The 18,960-nt window shown below is 44.8% G+C and overlaps 1 protein-coding gene across 12 annotated transcripts in view; it reads right to left on the reverse strand.

Moving 5' to 3' along the window:
* TMEM241 (transmembrane protein 241) overlaps positions 1-18,960 on the reverse strand; it is a 158,241-nt gene that overhangs the window by 105,218 nt on the left and 34,063 nt on the right. For 11 of the 12 annotated variants that reach the window (XR_001897251.3, XR_002518643.2, XR_001897253.3 and 8 more), the window contains 2 exons: positions 16,056-16,137; positions 1,654-1,731 (listed from right to left, as the gene is read on the reverse strand). Coding sequence is in view for 5 of the 12 variants with exons in the window: in XM_009192520.4 (XP_009190784.2) it covers positions 1,654-1,731; positions 16,056-16,137 (160 nt within the window). In the remaining 7 variants the exon portion in view is untranslated. The remainder of the gene's footprint in view (positions 1-1,653; positions 1,732-16,055; positions 16,138-18,960) is intronic. The other variant, XM_009192522.4, reaches the window with a different exon arrangement.

An 18,960-nucleotide genomic window follows, 5' to 3' on the forward strand; every position in this document is an offset into this window, starting at 1 on the left:
CAGGAAGGGAACCAAGCAGGGAGGGCGCATGAAGGCCAAGGGGGCCCAGAGAGGCTGGAGGAGAAAGTAGGGGGAATGGTGGAAACAGACACGATGAGTCGCACAGACGAAGCCACCAGTGCCTTCAGCCAGGGCAGTCTCAGGGGAACAGTGGGGGCAGAAGCAGGAGCAGCAGCAGGTGACAGGGACAAGAGGGCATGGACAACACCAAGCCCGGCCCTGTCTGAGGCCTGTGGCGTGGGAGGGGAGAGAAGGGATGAGGCAGAGTGGGAGGTGCACGGGCAAGGCAGCTTGAGATCTTCCTGTGGGAGGGTTGGTTTTGTAAACACACCCTTCCAGGACTGGGTGAAGTGAGTGTCTTCTGTCTCTCATTGTCACATGGGAAGAACAGCCCGTCCTCTCCTCGGTGGGCTGATAACACCAAGCATGTTTATGGGCTCAGGGAAATAAGCCAGCAGCGAGGGAGAGGCTCACAGTGTAGGAGACGGGAGAGATGATCGACAGAGCCACCTCCAAGGAGCGGCGGGATGATGGGGGGAGATCAGGTATGGCTACAGCCTCCTTTCCTGCACACCTGTAAGAAGCATGTAGCTTGAGGTGGCCAGCTGGCCTCTCTATAGCTTAAAAGTTCCAAAAATTGGGTGGGGTGTGATGTTTTACACCTGTAATCCCAATGCTTTAGGAAGGTGAGGCAGGAGGATCCTTTGAGCCTGGGAGTTCAAGAATAGCCTGGACAACATAGCAAGACCCTATCTCTACAAATAAAAATTTTTAAGTAGCCAGGTGCAGTGGCTCGTGCCTGTAGTCCCAGCTGCTCAGGAGGCTGGGAGAGAAAGATCGCCTGAGCCCAGGAATTTGAGGCTGCAGGGAGTTATTACTGCACCATTGTACTCCAGCCTGGGTGACAGAGCAAGACCCTGTCTCTAAAAATAAAAATAAATGAAAATGTTCCAAAAATTGATATGAAACCAAATAGCAAATGCCAGAAAGAAAAAAAAAAAAAAAAAAAAAAAAACCACAACAAAACGACTTCAAAAAAAAAGACCAAATTAAAACCACCTCTAATAACATTAGTAATCTTTGCTGATGTGCAGAGCACCCACTGCATGCAGGAAACGGCTGGAAGCAGTTACTTAACAATGATAGTTGCTGTGTTCTTCGAACAAGCCTTGAACAAGTTGGTGTCATTATTACCACCTTGCACAGATGGAGGCCTGGAAGGTGAAGGAGCTTGTTCTAGCTGATATGAGGTACAGCTGGTACTGGAGAGAAAAGCAAATTTCCCTGAGGTGGGCTAGTGTCCCGGCACCCTGTGTAAAACTCTGCTATGCCTTGTCCTGTGGTGCTAGATTGGCTGGGGGTGGGAATGCTTCTCCACCAGGCCAACAGCAAACTCCTCTTTGTCTCCCAAGGGTCTGGGTCAGCCTGGCCTGGATCTGAGTTCAGTTCACATCAACAATATTCTCACATATGTCTAGTGAATTGCCGCAAAGTCAAAACTGTGTCCCATGATATCAGTGACCACTGTCAGGCAATCTTGCCTGGAGATTGGTGGCAGGAAAAGGCAGACACTAATTTGGGCCATAAAAAGAAGAGTGCTTCTTTGAAATTTAAAACAAGGAAGTAACACTAGCATTTTGCATGATCGTTTACCTCTTTCTGAAAACACTTCTGGTACCCACAGATGATAACTTCAGCTACATTACACAAAGTGAGAAACACAGGAATGGCCTGAAAGAAAACAGATAAAAAAACATGAAAATATTTTCTTCGATCTCACGATCACATGGTTCTTGATTTTTTGCTTAAAAATAAAGGCTGTGGAAACTTTTGGCATCCACATATAAAATCACTCCAGCAAAGACTTCGACGTGGATTAGCGCTCTTTGCTGCAGTATTTCTCTCGGTAGGTGGATGTAGAGGTTCCCCTCCTACGGGCATTCTCATCAACAAACATTTAAGTCTCCTGTGTGTCAGGCACTGTGTCCGGTGCAGGGAACACATCCCATGACAAGGTAAACATGCCCCCTCAGGCGAGAGCTCGGATGGGGCAAGAGTGCACCCCGCCCAGCACACGCAGAGCAAGCTTTCTTGGAGGAAGTGAAGTGAAGGAATGAGAACTGAATGATGAACTGGCATGGGCCAAACAAAAAGCGAGGAGGTGGCAAAATGGCCCAGGCAGAGAAGCACACCAAGACCCAGAGGAGAGAGCAGATCCAGCTTCTCCGGGGAACGGGAAGAAGTGGGGCATAGGTGAAACATAATGAGGAATGGAGAGTGAGGGACAGGAAGGGAGAGAGGTATTCACAGGCCACACTGGGAAACAGGATGGATCTGAGGGCCCCAGGAACCAGTGAAGAGTTTTAAAGCTGACCATGACATGATCTGCATGTTGAGAGGAACTCAGGCTGCAGGGTGGAAGACAGAAGGCGCAGAGGGTTGCAAAAGTCTAGGGGTACCATAGGTTGAAAAATGGCCCCCTAAGGCCAGGTGTGGTGGCTCACGCCTGTAATCCTAGCACTTTGGGAGGCTAAGGAGGGTAGATCATGAGGTCAGGAGATTGAGACCATCCTGGCTAACATGGCGAAAACGTGTCTCTACTAAAAACACACAAAAAATTAGCCGGGCGTGGTGGTGGGCACCTGTAGTCCCAGCTACTTGGGAGGCGGAGGCAGGAGAATGGTATGAACCCGGGAGGCAGAGCTTGCAGTGAGCCGAGATCACACCACTGCACTGCAGCATGGGTGACAGAGCGAGATTCTGTCCCCCCCCAAAAAAAAAACAAAGAAAAATGGCCCCTTAAAAGACATCCACATCCCAATCCCTGGAACCTGTAAATGTTGTCTGACATGGCAACAAGGGGTCTTTGCAAATGTGAGTAAATTGAAGATCTTGAGACGGGAGGTTATCCTGGATTATTGGGTGGGCCCTAAATGCAATCACATGTATTCTTATAAGAAAAGGCAGGCAATCACACGTACCCTTATAAGAAGAGGTAGGTTGACATGCACAGGGAAGGGGCAGTGTGACCACAGAGGCAGAGACTGGTGTGATGCAGCCACAAGCTGGGCAATGCCGTGGCCACCGGAAGCTGAAAGAAGCAAGGAACAGATTCTCCCCTAGAGGCTCGGACTGGGCGCAGCCCTGCCCACACCTTGATTTCAGACTCTGGCCTCCAGAATTGTGAAGGATACATTTCTGTTGTTTTAAGTCACCCAAGTATGTGGTTATTTATTACAATAGCCACAGGAAACTAACACAAGGAAGGACAGGATGGTGACCTGAACTTGGTACTAGCAGCAAAGATGGAGGAAAGGGGCCACATCAAAGAAATATTTAGGAGACCGAACTGAATATCTGAATAACTGGATAAACTCTCACCAAAAACTAAAAAAAAAAAAAGGGAGAAGAAAATATAAAAAATATAACAGTGCATTATTAGGATACACTGATACCTACTGCACATTTCCCACTGCTGGGACATTTGTGAAGAGTGGCATTCTCTCCTAATGGATAGGTAACCTTGATGAGGTGAGGGGGGAGAAAGAGGAGGAGAGGAATTCCGTTGTCTTTGTTTTTCATTTGTTTTTTGTTTTTTTGAGACAGAGTCTCGCTCTGTCGCCTGGGCTGGAGTGCAGTGGTGTCAACTCGGCTCACTGCAATCTCCACCTCCTGGGTTCAAGCAAGTCTCCTGCCTTAGACTCCCAAGTAGCTGGGATTACAGGCAACTGCAACCATGCCTGGTTAATTTTTGTATTTTTTTTAGTAGAATTGGGGTTTCACCATGTTGGCCAGGCTGGTCTCGAACTCCTGGCTTCAAGTGATCCACCTGCCTCAGCCTCCAAAGCCCTGGGATTACAGGCGTGAGCCACTGCCCTGGCCTGTTGTCTTTATAGTTGACGATGATAATGATGCTTCCTGGAAGGCAGAAAATGAGAATAAGAGCACAGGTTTTGTCATCACTCTGGGCTCCAGCTCCACGGCCTGCTAGTGGGGCAAGGCGTGCATCCAAACTTTTGTCTCCTCCCCTGTAAAGCAGGGATAACAACATCCCATAGCCTGGAGCTGCCAAGAGGAACGACCCAAATACCACAGGTTAAGGACCTTGATGAGTGGCTCAGGAGCACTGCACAAAGGGTGTCAATAACATTAACTGGTGGCCCCGCCCTCAGCAGCCTGTGCAGAAGACCAACCTGGGTAAATTGCTCCAGTTTAGAGAACCTGCTTCAAAATTATGCTGCTCGCCTACTTTCAGATGAATGTATTCTTTATCTTTACAGAGGACATATTTTTACCTTGTTTTTAAAACTTCTATAGCTTTATATAGCTGTGCCATTTTAGTAATCTGTTCTAACTTGCACTGTTTCATTTCTGAGTTCTTGCCTTACATTTTTCTTACCTTTTTAAAAAAACATTTTCTATTTTTATCTTTCATTAAAGGTTCAACTCTTGTTTTTTTCTTTTAAAATAAAACTATTTCAGTTTCTAATTTTTCATGTATCTTTGTGTTTCTTTTTATTCCTCTTAAATTTTTAGATTTTAAGTTATTTTTTATGTTTGTTAAGATTATTAAAGAGATTACATATTTTAAAGTTGGCTTTCTCCATTAGGCCCATGTTTGGCAAACTTGGGGCCTGGCCTTCCAATTCTTGGCTTGAAAGGACAGCAAAAAAAAAAAAAAAATCTTGGACAGGTTAATCACATGACACATGGAAGCTAATATTAAAGTGGGGGCTGGATCTTACTGAATTAAGACCTTATCTAAATGTTTTTTGCCTCCTTGGCTATAAAATCAATAATGAGGTCAGATAATTCTAGACCCAACTTTAGACTTCGACGAGGCTTACTTTTCTCCATTTCAGGACCTGTAGGCTGTTTTCTCAGTCTTCCTAGGCCCTTACTCTGATCAGATTCTGGAAAAGGACCAATTTATACATGTAGAATTAATTTTAAAGTACACTAACAATAGCCACCAACAACATATTAAACATAGTGCTAAGTATTTTACATGTACTCTCTTATTTAAACCTCCTCCCAGTACCTCTCCTACTAGATGCTATTACCCTGATTTTATAAACAACGAAACTGGGGCTAAGAAAGACTGGCCACTTGCTCGAGTATTCACAGCTCGTTCAGTGGCAAAGCCATGACCCCAATCCAGGCCTGTCTAACCACAAAGCCCACACCTTCTAGCCTTGGTGTTACGACACACAAATTACATCAAGCCACAGTGAAAACTCCCTGGACCTCCAACTGTCCAAAGTTCAATGTGACTGGTGTGTTCCAAATCCTGGCCGTTTGCTTACTCTAGTAATAAACCTGCTGATATGGTTTGGCCCTGTGTCCCCACCCAAATCTCATGTCAAATTGTAATTCCCAATTTTGGGAGAAAGAACAGGCGGGAGGTGATTAAATCACGGGGTGGATGTTCCCCTTGCTGTTCTTGTGATAGTGGTTCTCATAAGATCTGGTTGTTTAAAAGTGGGTGGCGCTTCCCCCGTCATTCTCGCTCTCTCCTGCTCCGCCATGGTAAGAGGTGCTTGCTTCTCCTTCACCCTCCACCTTCCATGACTGTAAGTTTCCTGAGACCCTCCAGCCATGCTTCCTGTACAGCCTGCAGAACTGTGAGTTAATTAAACATCTTTTCTTCATAAATTACCCAGTCAGGTAGTTTGTTTTTTGAGAGGAGTCTTGCTCTGTCACCCAGGCCAGAGTGCAGTGGCATCATCTTGGCTCACTGCAACCTCCACCTCCCGGGTTCAAGTGATTCTTCTGCCTCAACCTCCTGAGTAGCTGGGACTACAGGCCCTGCTATGATGCCCAGCTGATTTTTGTATTTTTAGTAGAGACGAGGTTTCACCATGTTGGCCAGGTTGGTCTCGAACTCCTGACCTCAAGTGATCTGCCAGCCTCAGCCTCCTAAAGTGCTGGGATTACAGGCACGGGTCACCATGCCTGGCCTGTCAGGTAGTTCTTTATAGCAGTGTGAGAATGGACTAATACAGCTGGTAAGAACTAAAATGGATGAACTCAGAGTAAACCTATACCTTTGTAAAAAGGCTTTCTTCTACTCCTGCTTAGCAAATTTTAAATCTGATTTTCTCAAGCCATTTTTTCTACTGAGAAGCTAACAGGCTTTAAAGACCATTATTCCACAATTGACCAGTTGCACTCTATCAGCCTGTGTAGGGCTCTATTAAAAACAATATTAAGACAGTTTGCACTTTTTTTTTTTTTTTTGAGAGACGGATTCTCACTCTATTGCCCAGGCTGGAGCGCAGTGGCGCGATCTCAGCAACCTCTGCCTCCCAGGTTCAAGCAATTCTCCTGCCCCAATCTACCGAGTAGGTGGGATTACAGGCATGTGCCACTATGCCCAGCTAATTTTTGTATTTTTAGTAGAGATGAGGTTTCACCATGTTGGTCAGGCTGGTCTCCAACTCCTGACCTCAGGTAATCCACCTGCCTCGGCCTCCCAAAGTGCTGGGATTTACAGGTGTGAGTCACCACACCCGGCCAGTTTGCAACTTTAATTACCAGTCTTTCCCTGGCCTCCAACTCTGTACAATTTCTAACGCGAACTATAACCCATTAGTTCAGGAGACCCCTAGTGACTGATTCTTTCAGAAAATCTGCCCTTTATTATCTTTAAGCAGTCAAGTTCAGCAGGACTTATTTTTGTTAAATCAAACAAAAATGCTAAGAAATGATAAAAGCAATAATAGTAGCTATCTTGAGTGCTTACTATGTGTCACTGTACCACTTTTATATATTTAAACTTCATAATAACCCTATGAGATAGATATTATTCACCTCCATTATACGGTCAAGAAAACTGAGGAATATGTTCTGGTTCTCTTTTTTACCTGACTCTTCATGATTTGAAACCACTTTTGGATGATCTAGATATCTGCTAAAGAGAAACAGAAAACTAGGTGATGCTCTTCACCACTGTGAAGACTATAGGAATGGCCTCAACGTCAAAAGGTCCTACTCTCCTTCATCAGGGAAAATGGCACAATGTCAGGAACCATAAAGACCAAAGAAGCATTTTTGAAAAAATTCGGTAAAAATGTAATGGGCCAAATTAAACTATACTGCAGGAAAATGCATTAAATTACTTAGGGACACAATTTGCAACTACTTTATTCCCAGAATCCATTAGCTGAAAATTCAACATTTCATCCGTGCACTGTTGAAATTTTTCTCTGGCTATGAAGAGAAATTGGTAACTCTCACTTAGAAATATTTCATTATTCTCATACTTCCTAGAGTGGAATTTTGAAGGCGTGGTTATTTGTTCAGGTGTTGGAACTGACTTAGAACGGTTTCCTGTGGAAAGTCTGGACCCTGCTCACAGGCATGGCTTGGGTCACTCTGCAGAGGTGTGAACAACTCCCCTATTCAAGCACAAGTTCTGAGTCAGCTTCTTAATTTTTGTAAAATAATGTCAATCCTATCTTTCTATCTGGGTGATTTTTACATATGGAGGTGTGTCCTTAACCTACAATACAGAATAACTGACCTCCAGGTCCTTGTCAAAGAAAGTAACTTTGAACTGTTGGCTGCCTAATTTTTACCAAAATCATGCATACCAGAAATAATGTTCCTAGGCCAGGTGCGGTGGCTCATGCCTGTAATCCCAGCACTTTGAAAGGCTGAACTTGGTGGATCGCCTAAGGAGTTTGAGACCAGCCTGGCCAACATGGTGAAACGCTGTCTCTACTAAAAATGCAAAAATTAGCTAGGCATGGTGGCAGGCACCTGTAATCCCAGCTACTCAAGAGGCTGACGCAGGAGAATCACTTGAACCTGGGAGGCAGAGGCTGTAGTGAGCCAAGATGGTGCCACTGCACTCTAGCCTGGGTGACAGAGCAAGACTCTGTCTCAAAAAAAAAAAAAAAAAAAAGAAAGCAAGAAAAGAAAGGAAACGAAAGAAAGAAAGAAAGAAAGACAGAAAGAAAGAAAAGAAAGAAAGAGAAAGAAAGTAAGTTCCTAGAGGATTGTCTAAGGCCCTGCACCAAGCGAAATAACCAGAGACCCATGGATTTTTACCCCAGAGAACTGCTCCTACTGAACAGTGCTGTATCATCATTCTGTCTCCATGGGCACTAAGAATTCTAGACACTGGTGACTGTTGTGAGTGTTATAAGGACGTTATTAAAGATCTGACCACTGAGTCACCCAGCCTACCCTTTATGAGGACCCAGGAAAATTTCAATTAGTTGTAATGGTGTTTTGACTTTTTTTGCTGGAATGCAGTGGCATGATCATAGCTCACTGCAGACTCAAACTCCTGGGCTCAAGCGATCCTCCCACCTCAGTCTCCTGAGTAGCTAGGACTAGAGGCACATGCCACCAAGTCAGGCTACTTATTTTATTTTTTTTTAAGATGAGATCTGGCTATGTTGCTCAGGCTGGTCTCAAACTCCTGGGCTCAAGCAATCCTCCTGTCTCAGCCTCCTAAAGTCTGGGATTACAGGCATGGGCCACTGTATCCAGACTTCTGTAACTTTTTTATTTGGCTGCAGAAAGCTCAGAGCTGAATTCAGACCCAGCTGTAATTATGTTGCGAAATATTACAGTATAAATTTCTAGGTGCTAAATCTCTCTGTGACATCATCTGTCTGTTACCTTTTACTTAGATTCCTTTTTTTTTTTTTTTTTTTTGAGACAGAGTTTCACTCTGTTGCCCAGGCTGGAGTTCTGTGGTATGATCTTGGCTCACTGCAACCTCTGCTTCCCGGGTTCGGGCAATTCTCCTGCCTCACCCTCCCGTGTAGCTGGAACTACAAGGTCGTGCCACCATACCTGTGTAGCTAATTTTTGGGTTTTTTTTTTTTTTTTTTTTGAGGCAGTCACAAGCTCTGTCGCCCAGGCTGGAGTGCAGTGGCTGGATCTCAGCTCACTGCAGCTCCGCTCGGGTTCCGCCATTCTCCTGCCTCAGCCTCCCCAAGTAGCTGGGACTACAGAAACATCACCTGTATTATTGTTTTCCTTTTAGTAGAGAGCGGGGTTTCTGCCATGTTAGCCAGGATGGTCGATCCTGACCTCTGGATTTTGCCATGTTGGCCCAGGCTGGTCTTGAACCGACCTCAGGTGATCGCCCGTAGCCTCCCAAAGTGCTGGGATTACAGGCATGAAAGGCCACCATGCGGCCCTTTTACCTAGATTTCTTTTTCTTTTCTTTTTCCTTTTTGTTGAGATGGAGTTTAGAAGCTCTTTAACCCAGGCTGGAGTGAGTGGCACGGATCTCGCTTACATGGCCCTCTGACCCCGGGTTCAAGCGATTCTCCTGCCTCAGCCCCCGAGTAGCTGGGATTACAGGTGCCGCCACCAAGCTAGACTAGTTTGTATTTTTGAAGTAGAGATGGGTTTCACCATGTTTGGCCAGGCTGGTCCAGACTCTTGACCTCAGGTGATTCACTCTCGGTCTCCCAAAGTGCTAGGATTATGATTAGTGAGCCACGTGACCTGGCTTCATTGATCTTTCTTTTTACTCTGGTAAAATATACATCACAAAAAGTTGCCACCTTAACCATTTTAAGTGCATAGTCGTTCCGCATTATGTACATTCACGCACTGTTGTACAACCATCACCACTCTCCACTGCTAGAACTCTTTTCATCTTGCAAAACTGAAAACTCTGTGCCCATTAAACACTAACTCTGCGGTAGCGATTGGCTCAACCTGTAATCCCAGCACTTTGAGGCGAGGCCAGGCGGATCAGTCAGGAGATCCCAGAGAGACCATCCTGGCTAGCGGTGAAACCCGTCTCTACTAAAAATACAAAAAAAACTAGCGGTAGTGGCGGTATGAATCCAACTACACGGGAGGCTGAGGCACCAGGGTAAACCAGGCCGAGACTTTACAGTGGCGAGATCGACCACTGCACTCAACCTGAAGCGGCTGAACTCCGTCTCAAACTCTACTCTTCATTCTCCCCTACCCCCACCCCGATAGCCACCATACTACTTTCTGCCTTTATAAATTTCATTACTGTAAGTACCAGATATGAGTGGAGTCACACAGTATTTGTCTTTTTTGTGACTGACTTATTTAGCATAATGTTCTCAAGGTTCATCCGTGTTGCAGCATGTGGCAGGATTTTCTTCCTTTTTAAGGCTGAATAATATTCCATTGTTTGTATTTGTGTTTTTATTTTCATTTTTTTGAGACAGAGTCTCGCTCTGTTGCCCAGGCTGGAGTGCAATGGTGTAATCTTAGCTCACTGCAACCTCTGCCCCCCAGGTTCAACCATGTCTCCTGCCTCAGCCTCCCAAGTAGCTGGTATTACAGGCACTCGCCACCATGCCCAGCTAATTTTTTGTATTTTTAGTAGAGGCAGGGTTTCTCCATATTGGTCAAGCTGGTCTCGAACTCCTGACCTCAGGTGATCCACCGCCTTGGCCTCCCAAAGTGCTGGGATTGCTGGCGTGAGACACCGCGTCCAGCTCCATTGTTTGTATTTATCATATTTTATCTATTTATCCATCAGTGGGCACTGAGATTGCTTCTACCTTTTGTCTATTGTGAATAATAGCCAAACGAATACGGATGCACAAGTATCTCTTCCTGTCCCTTCTTTCAATTCTTTTGGGTATCCACCCAAAAGTGGAACTGCTGAATCACATAATAATCCTATTTTTGATGTTTTGAAGAAGCACCATACTGTTTTCCATGGCAGCTGCACCACTGTGCATCTCCACCCGTGGTGCTCAAGGGTTCCAACTTCTCCACGTCTTTACCAACACTTGTTATTCTCTGGTTTTTTGGTAACAGCCATTCTCATGGGTGTGAAGTGGTACCTCCTATAGTTCTGATTTGCATTTTCCTAATGATTAATGATGTTGAGCCTCTTTTCATGGATTTATCAGTCTTTAAATTTCATCTGTGGAGAAACATCTGTTCAAGTCTTTGGCCCGTTTTTCAATCAGGTTGTTTTCGTTTGTTCTGTTAAGTTTTATGAGTTCTCTATACAGCCTATAAGTGAATCCCACAATTGATGAGTGATTTGCAAATATTTCCTCCCTTTCTGGGGGTTGCCTTTTTACTTTGTTGATAGTATCCTTTAAAGCACCAAAATTTTTCATTTTGATGAAGTCCAATTACTCTATTTTTCTTCTGTTGCCTGTGTGTTTGGTGTCATATCCAAGAAATCCTTGCCAAATCCAACATCATGGAGCTTTTCCTTAAGAGTTCAATGTTAATAATAAGCCATTTTATGGCCGGGCACAGTGGCTCACGCCTGTAATCCCAGCACTTTGGGAGGCTGAGGCGGGTGGATCACCTGAGGTCGGGAGTTTGAGACCAGCCTGACCAACATGGAGAAACCCCCTCTCTACTAAAAAAATACAAAGTAGCCAGGCATGGTGGTGCATGCCTGTAATTCAGCCTTCTCAGGAGGCTGAGGCAGAATCACTTGAACTTCGAGGAGGGTTGTGGTGAGCGAGATTGCGCCATTGCACTCCAGCCTGGGCAGCGAGGTAAAAACTCCATCTCAAAAAGCCATTTTATAAGAGTTACAGGACAATTTTTAGAGGGATCAGGATGATAAGAAAAATCCAGGGAGGAGTTTACTGTATTGCCACTGAGCCCGCATTTTAAAAACTAATCCTTGTAGTTGGACTCTGATCACCTGTGATGAAAACACAATGCGACAGAGGGAGCTGTCTCTCATCAGCAGTAACAGGGACATTAGGGGCGGATGCTCCATTCTGCACCAACGTTTACACTCTTCCTTCGTGGATCCAAATTCCTTTATGATACTGGAGCCAAACAAGGAGAGAGGGGACCCACGGGTACCATTTTGCTTAACTGAGTAACTCACTCCACATGGGTTTAATGATCCATATGTGTTTCCTCACCAACATCCTCCCATCGCACACACAGTCCCATCTCCATCCCCAGTATGTTGAGTGAATATTGCGCTCACGGAAGAGAGAAACAAGGACAAGCCATTAGGAAGGACCAAGATCAAAGAGCTCAGCAAGGAAAACAATTCCTGTCCTGTCAAGGTGCCTTGACCTAGACTTGCAGAGTCCCTCCAGCTGCAGTCCCTGGCCTCCCCCAAGCAAGCAAACAGCATGGCTTGAGCCAAATCACCAATGCCAGGATGGCCTCTCGCCACCAAACTCAGTAATGTAGGAATTTGTACATCTGTTCTGAACGCTGGTCAGCACAGGCTGAGGCAGTCCTGTCCAGCTGAGAAGGTTTTTGACCAGGAAATTATAACAAGAGTCATGAGCCATCAAAGTCATACTGTCCCTCCAAGACTGACACCCATCAGAGCCATCATCACTGTGACCTTACTCAATGTAGGAAAGCTGGGCAAGCAGGCCTGAATCAGCCCAAGTCCAAATCACATCTCATCGAGATTGGTGACAGAAAGTGTCTGGCACGTGCTTAACATCAAATATTCATGGTGTCTGTTCCCATGATGAGCTGCGTGTCTTTCACTCCCTGCCCCATCCCTTTCAGTTCCTCAAGGTCAGAAACCAGGTCTTGTTTGTCATGATGCCGCCAGCACATAGTAGGTCCCGAACAACTATGTGGTGAATGGATAGCTACAAGAAAAATCTCCTTTCCCTTAACTCTGTAGATCATTTGGTTGTGAGTCTGAGGTAGAAAAATCAACCAAGAGCTTTTCCCATGGCATCTGTGCAGAGTTAACTCAGCTTCCTACCAGGAGCTACACATCAGGAGAACAGAACTTCAAGGCCTTGTCAGATAAAGGAGAGCTTAAGTGTTCCTCATAACAATACATCTACAGATTGTAATGGAGCACTTTTCCCCCATTCCTTATGGATTCATTCAACTGACAGCTTGGCACCAGCATATTGATGCCTGTTTTCTATCCAACACAAACTGTACAAGTGCCTCATGTTTATCCACTCTATAAATTTCTAAGCAACAATGTAAAAACAAAGAGCTCAGAAAACAAAGAAAAGATGCTGGGTTGATTTATTTTACTATAAAACAATAATAAGCATCTGCTTTCTGCCCTCCTCCCACTCTAATTGGGTGTATTTGGTTTTTGGTTGTTTCCCTTTGTTCAAAGATTTTGAATTGCAACAGCTTCTTTTTGCTTATTTAAGAAGACTGTGCTCTCAGCAGGGTGCAGTGGCCCATGTCTACAGTCCCAGCTACTCAGGAGGCTGAGGCAGGAGGATGACATGAGCCCAAGAGTTTGAGGCCAGCATGGGCAACACAGTGAGACCCCCATCTCTAAAAAATGGCTGTGCTCTACGAGAATGCCACTCAAAGTGCTGGTCCTCAAGAAGATAAGGACTTGGCAAGAGAATGTAAAATCAATGCATTGCTTCCTTCTTCGAAATGTCTTGCTATGAAAAACAAAAAGCCAGCTCAATTAAACAGTGTGACGAGTGCCAAAGTTGATCTCCTCATGGACAGGTAACAAAGAATTCAAAGACCGGTACAGCTGCAGATCACAGCTCAAGAAGCCCTGCTGTAGGCTGCAGAACTCCCCACCTGCCTGAAAACACACTAGACTGACATTTACCATGGTCTTCTGAGAGGGTTTGGCCACCTGGTATCAGTACTTTTTTTTTTTTTTTTTTTTTTTTGGTGGTAAAGCACTCCAACATTGAGGATCCATTACAACCTGCTCTCCATATGTGGGATCCAGGCAGAGATCCTATATGACTAGGCCTCTAAGTGTCTAAAACCACAGTGAATGGTTCAGGAAAGTCTTGATCCAGGGCTGGCCAATCAACATAATTCCAACCTTGTGGCCAGTTTTCAGATCAAGGATGGGTAGTGGCCCTGACTGACCCAATCAGAGTGAAGCCTAGGACTCAAGCAGAAACTACCAGGAAAATGGTCTCTTACCACTAAAGTTGTGAGAACGTGAGGCTGCACCCATTGTTGGGGGCAGCTGTACAGCACTCACTGTGGTGGTAGGGGCGGGCTGGATGTGAAAAGAAACAAAGACGGGGAGCAGAATTGAAAGACAGAGAAACTGGCTTCTGAGTATAATACTGGAGCCTCTGGACAAAGCCATTTGTGAAGTAGGTTTCCACCCCAAGACTTTTCAGTTATATGAATTGGTAAATCTTCCTTTTGCTTAGACCAGTTTTTGGGCTTTCTAACACTTGCAACTGAAAGAGTCTAATGTTATACAATGACTACTACACCCTGGACTCACTCTAAAATCCATACGCATTGGTCCTAAAGAAACAATTCTGAAAAGGCAAAAGGTGGGGAGTTAGAAGAGCTGCCATTCCAGGTGCAGTAGCTCATGCCTGTAATCCCAGTGTTTGGGAGGCTGAGGCAGGAGGATCGCTTGAGCCCAGGAGTTCAAGACCAGTCTGGGCAACAGAGCAAGACCCCATCTCCAAAAGAAAATAAATAAATAGCTGGGTGTATTGGCACATACCTGTATTCCCTGCTACTCGGGAGGCTGAGGTGGGAGGATCACTTGAGCCTATTGAGCCCAGAAGGTCGAGGCTCCAGTGAGCTGTGACTGTGCCACTGCACTCTAGCCTGGGCCACAAGATCACAAGAACAAGACCCTGTCTCAAAACAAAAACAAAAACAAAAAAACGGGAGCTGCCACTCTCTGGGACTAGAGGCAGGTTTAGCAAGACTTTCCACACCTACGTCTCTTCCTCTGTCAAGTGGTTAGCAGCTGCCTCACCTATCATCTGTCAAAAGATTGCAAGAATCACATAAAAGGACACGAAGGAAATCACTCTGGAAGCCTATGGAAAAAAAGCACTGTATGAACAAAAAGTATTATTATTATGAACGCAACACCTTGTTATTCAAACTTCAAAATTCTGGCAAACGTAACTATCCAGAGCCTAGGAAAAAATTTAAAAGCACTTGAGCAACACATTGCTTTTACCAAAATCTGATAGTCTATGGCATAGGAGAGGAAATACTCTCTGCAGGCCAAAGGGTATAAACTGAGGTGGTAAGAGCCTGAGAACAAAGAAGGCGCAGCAGACAACCAGGGCAAGCCTCGTGGTCTGAGCTGAGCAGCAACGTGCACTGTGGGTCAGTTCTCAAGCCCACCCAGGAAGGTTCTTCCCCATTGCATATATCATCCCATCTACTCAAGCTTATGAATCATGAAAGAAAAATGATTATTTAACTTCAAAATTACAGTCCTCACTGCTATTTTGCAACTTTGGAGTTGCTGTCCTAACAACAACATTGTTATCCAATTAGGCAGAGTTTATTTGTTTGTTTTTACTGTTTTTATAGCTGAGATCTAAGGGGCTAACATAACAACAAGAATTTTACATTAAAAGACTTAAATTGTTTTGCACATTCTGCACTTTCCCCGAAGTTAGAATACAACTATTTTCTGATAGATAAAAACAGTTAGCAGTCATGGTACAAGACTGGAGGAGGTATTAACATCTTTCCTGATTTTTAAGCCACCTTCTGTTAATGATGGTTTTAATGGATTCTCTTTTGATGGCAAAATAAATAAATTTTTGGAGTTCCAAATAATGTATCTGGAAGTAGCTTTGCTCTTCACAGTTCCTGCATTTGAGGAGCTCAGTCCTGCCGGGAAGTGGTGGGAGAACAAAACAGTCAGCTTGTTTTACTAGCTTCCCCATGTACAGGACATCAACCCTGTGCCAGGCATTTGCATCCACGACCAAGCTCACCAGGTCACATTACCAGTGGGCAGGGTTTGGTTCCTCAGAAGCAAGGAGTAGTTTGGGCCCTGCCTTCCTGCTCCCGTGGACAGCCTGCATTCAGGCAGAGCTCGGACATTCCCACTCTGCCCATCTCCACGGGGAAGCAGTCCCAGCAGGGCCTGTCTCTGGCCAGCTCCACAAATACCACTACTCTTTTTCTCCCTGTGCATCCCCACCTTGTAACACAAGTTGGCCTTCCCTGTTATCTGATTATCTTCAACTCAACAAAAGGGGGCAATAGGCCCAAGACTTGTTCTCCGATCTAGCTTTATCATTATTAAAGTGATTCTCTGCCCTTATTGATCTGAGGCACAGTAAGTTAAAAGGCAAAGGGGAAAGGGAGAGAGGAGTTGTTCCCCCTGAACCTCTAACACTTACCAGTCTGGACAAGGCTCTGGACCCAGCATAGATCATACCCACAAACAGCACTGAAGCAGGAAGCCACGCCAGAACATGAGATCTGAAAAGAGGGAGAAAAAGCAGTAACACTTTTGCCACTTTTTGTTAAGAAAGACATAGCTGCAAAGGTTGACCCTCCAGATGCATCAACTACAGCAACACAGGCTGTCTAAACATCCCTGGCAGACTTGTTGAGTGAGATGTGGTCTTCATTCACTGAGTAGTGGAGGCAGACAAAGCCATCCTACCTACAATCCCATCGTTACCGATCACCTAGCCTAAGAGGTCCCAGAAATGGAAATGGTAAACGCCTTGCTGCAGCTTGGAAGAGAGAACAGATTTTTTTTTTTTTTCAAGGGCAGTGAACAATTATTCTTTGGATTTTAAGTAGCCAAAAGTTTTGAATCCACAACAAATTATTAAAAATTGAAAAGGTTATTTACCCAGGCACTACACCAAATAGCTCCGTGGAATCACAATAAAAAGAACCAGTTTCAAGGGATGAAGTTGAAAAAAATAATCCCAGAACTTCAGTTGGGTGGCCATAGTCTGGCTTTTTCAACCATTAACCTGGCATTGCTGGAATTCTGGTTCAGGGACTCTTCAAGGACTTCCGAAGGGTACATTTATTTTTCAATTGTAGCCACACCAGGAACTGCTTTTCTCTTACAAGTCAGAATCAAAATCCTAGTTCTCACATGCAGTGCATATCACTGAGGTTGCAACCTGCTTCTCTCATTAGCTAGAAATGCATTTTATTGGCCGGGCATGGTGGCTCAGGCCTGCAATCCCAGCACTTTGGGAAACCACGACAGGTGCATCAGTTGAGGTCAGGAGTTCTAAGTAGACAAGCCAGGCCAACACGGTGAAACCCCATCTCTACTAAAAATACAAAAGTTAGCCGCGCCTGGTGGTGGCGAGCGCCTATAATCCCAGCTACGCGGGAGGCTGAGGGAGGAGAATCACTTGAGCTCAGGAGGCAGAGGTTGCAGTGAGCTGAGATCAGGCCACTGCAATCAAGTCTGGATGACACAAGACCTTGTCTCAAAAAAATAAAAAAGAAATACATTCGATCTACTCATTCAAGTTCCCAGAGTTATCCTAATAATGAATAAAAATAAATGAAATTATTCCAGCAGAATATAACACAATAATCCCAACGAACTCAATGAACTGATCTCCTGGCATGATGCCTGCTCAAGAAATGGTCTTTGTTAATTTTATTAGCATGGGCAGGCACTCCATCCAACATGAGGCCTGATATGTACAACTTCCCAGAGAATCTAGCATTTAAATGTTTCCAATCTCTAGTAAGGGCCTTCAAACCTTACTCGCTGTATAAATTCATTGTGCAAATAGTCACAGCAACTTACAAGGTGCCGAGAATTATCAATAACAGCAGCATCATAGGTAACATTTACTGAGCACTTGCCACAAACCAGGCACTTCGCTGGCTTTTTGTTTTACATGTTTTAAATGTTTTATATGCTGCATTTTTGTTTTAAATGTTTTATATGCTGCATCTTTCTTAAAGTTGCACAACAATCTTATGAGGAAGGTATTTATTATTATTACCCTCATTGTGCGGATGAGGAAACTGAGACACAAGAGTTTAGATAATTTGCCTGTGGTTAGAAGAGCTGGTAAATGGCAAAGCCAGAATTTGAATTGAGGTCTGTCTGGCTCCAAAGCCCTAGCTGTTAAATGCCCATTCATATTTTGCCTTCACGGATCTCATAATCTAATGGGAGACACTGACATACAAATAGATAAGCTGCAAACACTTGGATAATTGACCAAGCGGCCAATTATCTGAGGGATATTCTGTTCTCACTAGTCCTGCTGCGATAGATGTCGGCATCCCCAACCAAAAGATGAACAGATAAAGTAAGATCCCAACCTCCATCGCAGTGGGTCAGGGGTGACATCAGTCAATTGCTGTTCTTCTAGGAAATGGCTTTTCCCACTTGACATTAAGCTCACATGAATCAAGGGAGGCAGGATACAGGCCCATGGCCTGTTGTGCACCAGAAGGAAGCCCAGAGCACATACTGCAGGCAGGGCACTGAGGAGGAAGGAGGAGGTGCACTGGGTGAGATGGCAGCTGGCCTCACTGCGGGAGGCCCAGGACTTTGGAATGTAAGGTCAGCGAGGCCCCAGACATGTGTACTCCATGCCCTCGTAAAACAAAGAAAACTGCTGAGTTATATATTCCAAGAGGCATCAGGGTGTCTGAATGCCCAGGGACGCGAGGAAAAGAAAATATGCCTAGGGAACACCTTGTATTTTAACCCTCCTACCCTCAAATACAAAGAAATAACTAACTAGAAAAGAGATACACAGGACTAGTACGACCAAACAGACTTCTGGGAAGTGTTACAGGACTGCAGAGTGAGCATCTGGCTCCAGACGTGGGACCACCTCCCAGGCACGGGATCCCAGTGCTTGTGTTCTCCAAAGTCATCTCCCTCAGGGGCAACAGGGCCAAAGCAACACACACTCATGGCGCTTCAGACACACAGGAGAGGTGGCAGACTGCAGAGCCACCATGTCAGTGTGACGGCTGTATTTCTCCACCACACACCAACCTAAGACCATAGCCACTGCTAAGAATAATACATTTGAATCACTGGAAAAATTGCTGACAAAACAGGTGTAGGCAAGGCAAGTGTGAAGGGATAGGGCAAAAAGGAAAAAGAATTAAAAATCAAAGACTCTGGATTTGTATTTTTTCAAAGTATCTAAGGTCTCATTCTACTTTAACCACGTACTTCAGTGGAAAATCATAGAGTATATGCTAAGTGTAGTATATGCAAGAAAAGGATACCAGTCAACAATCCACACACAAACGAAAAGCCTTACCACAAAATCAGCAAATTAATGC

This window comes from Papio anubis, chromosome 19 (genome assembly GCF_008728515.1).
Source record: "Papio anubis isolate 15944 chromosome 19, Panubis1.0, whole genome shotgun sequence".
Lineage (NCBI taxonomy): Eukaryota > Metazoa > Chordata > Mammalia > Primates > Cercopithecidae > Papio > Papio anubis.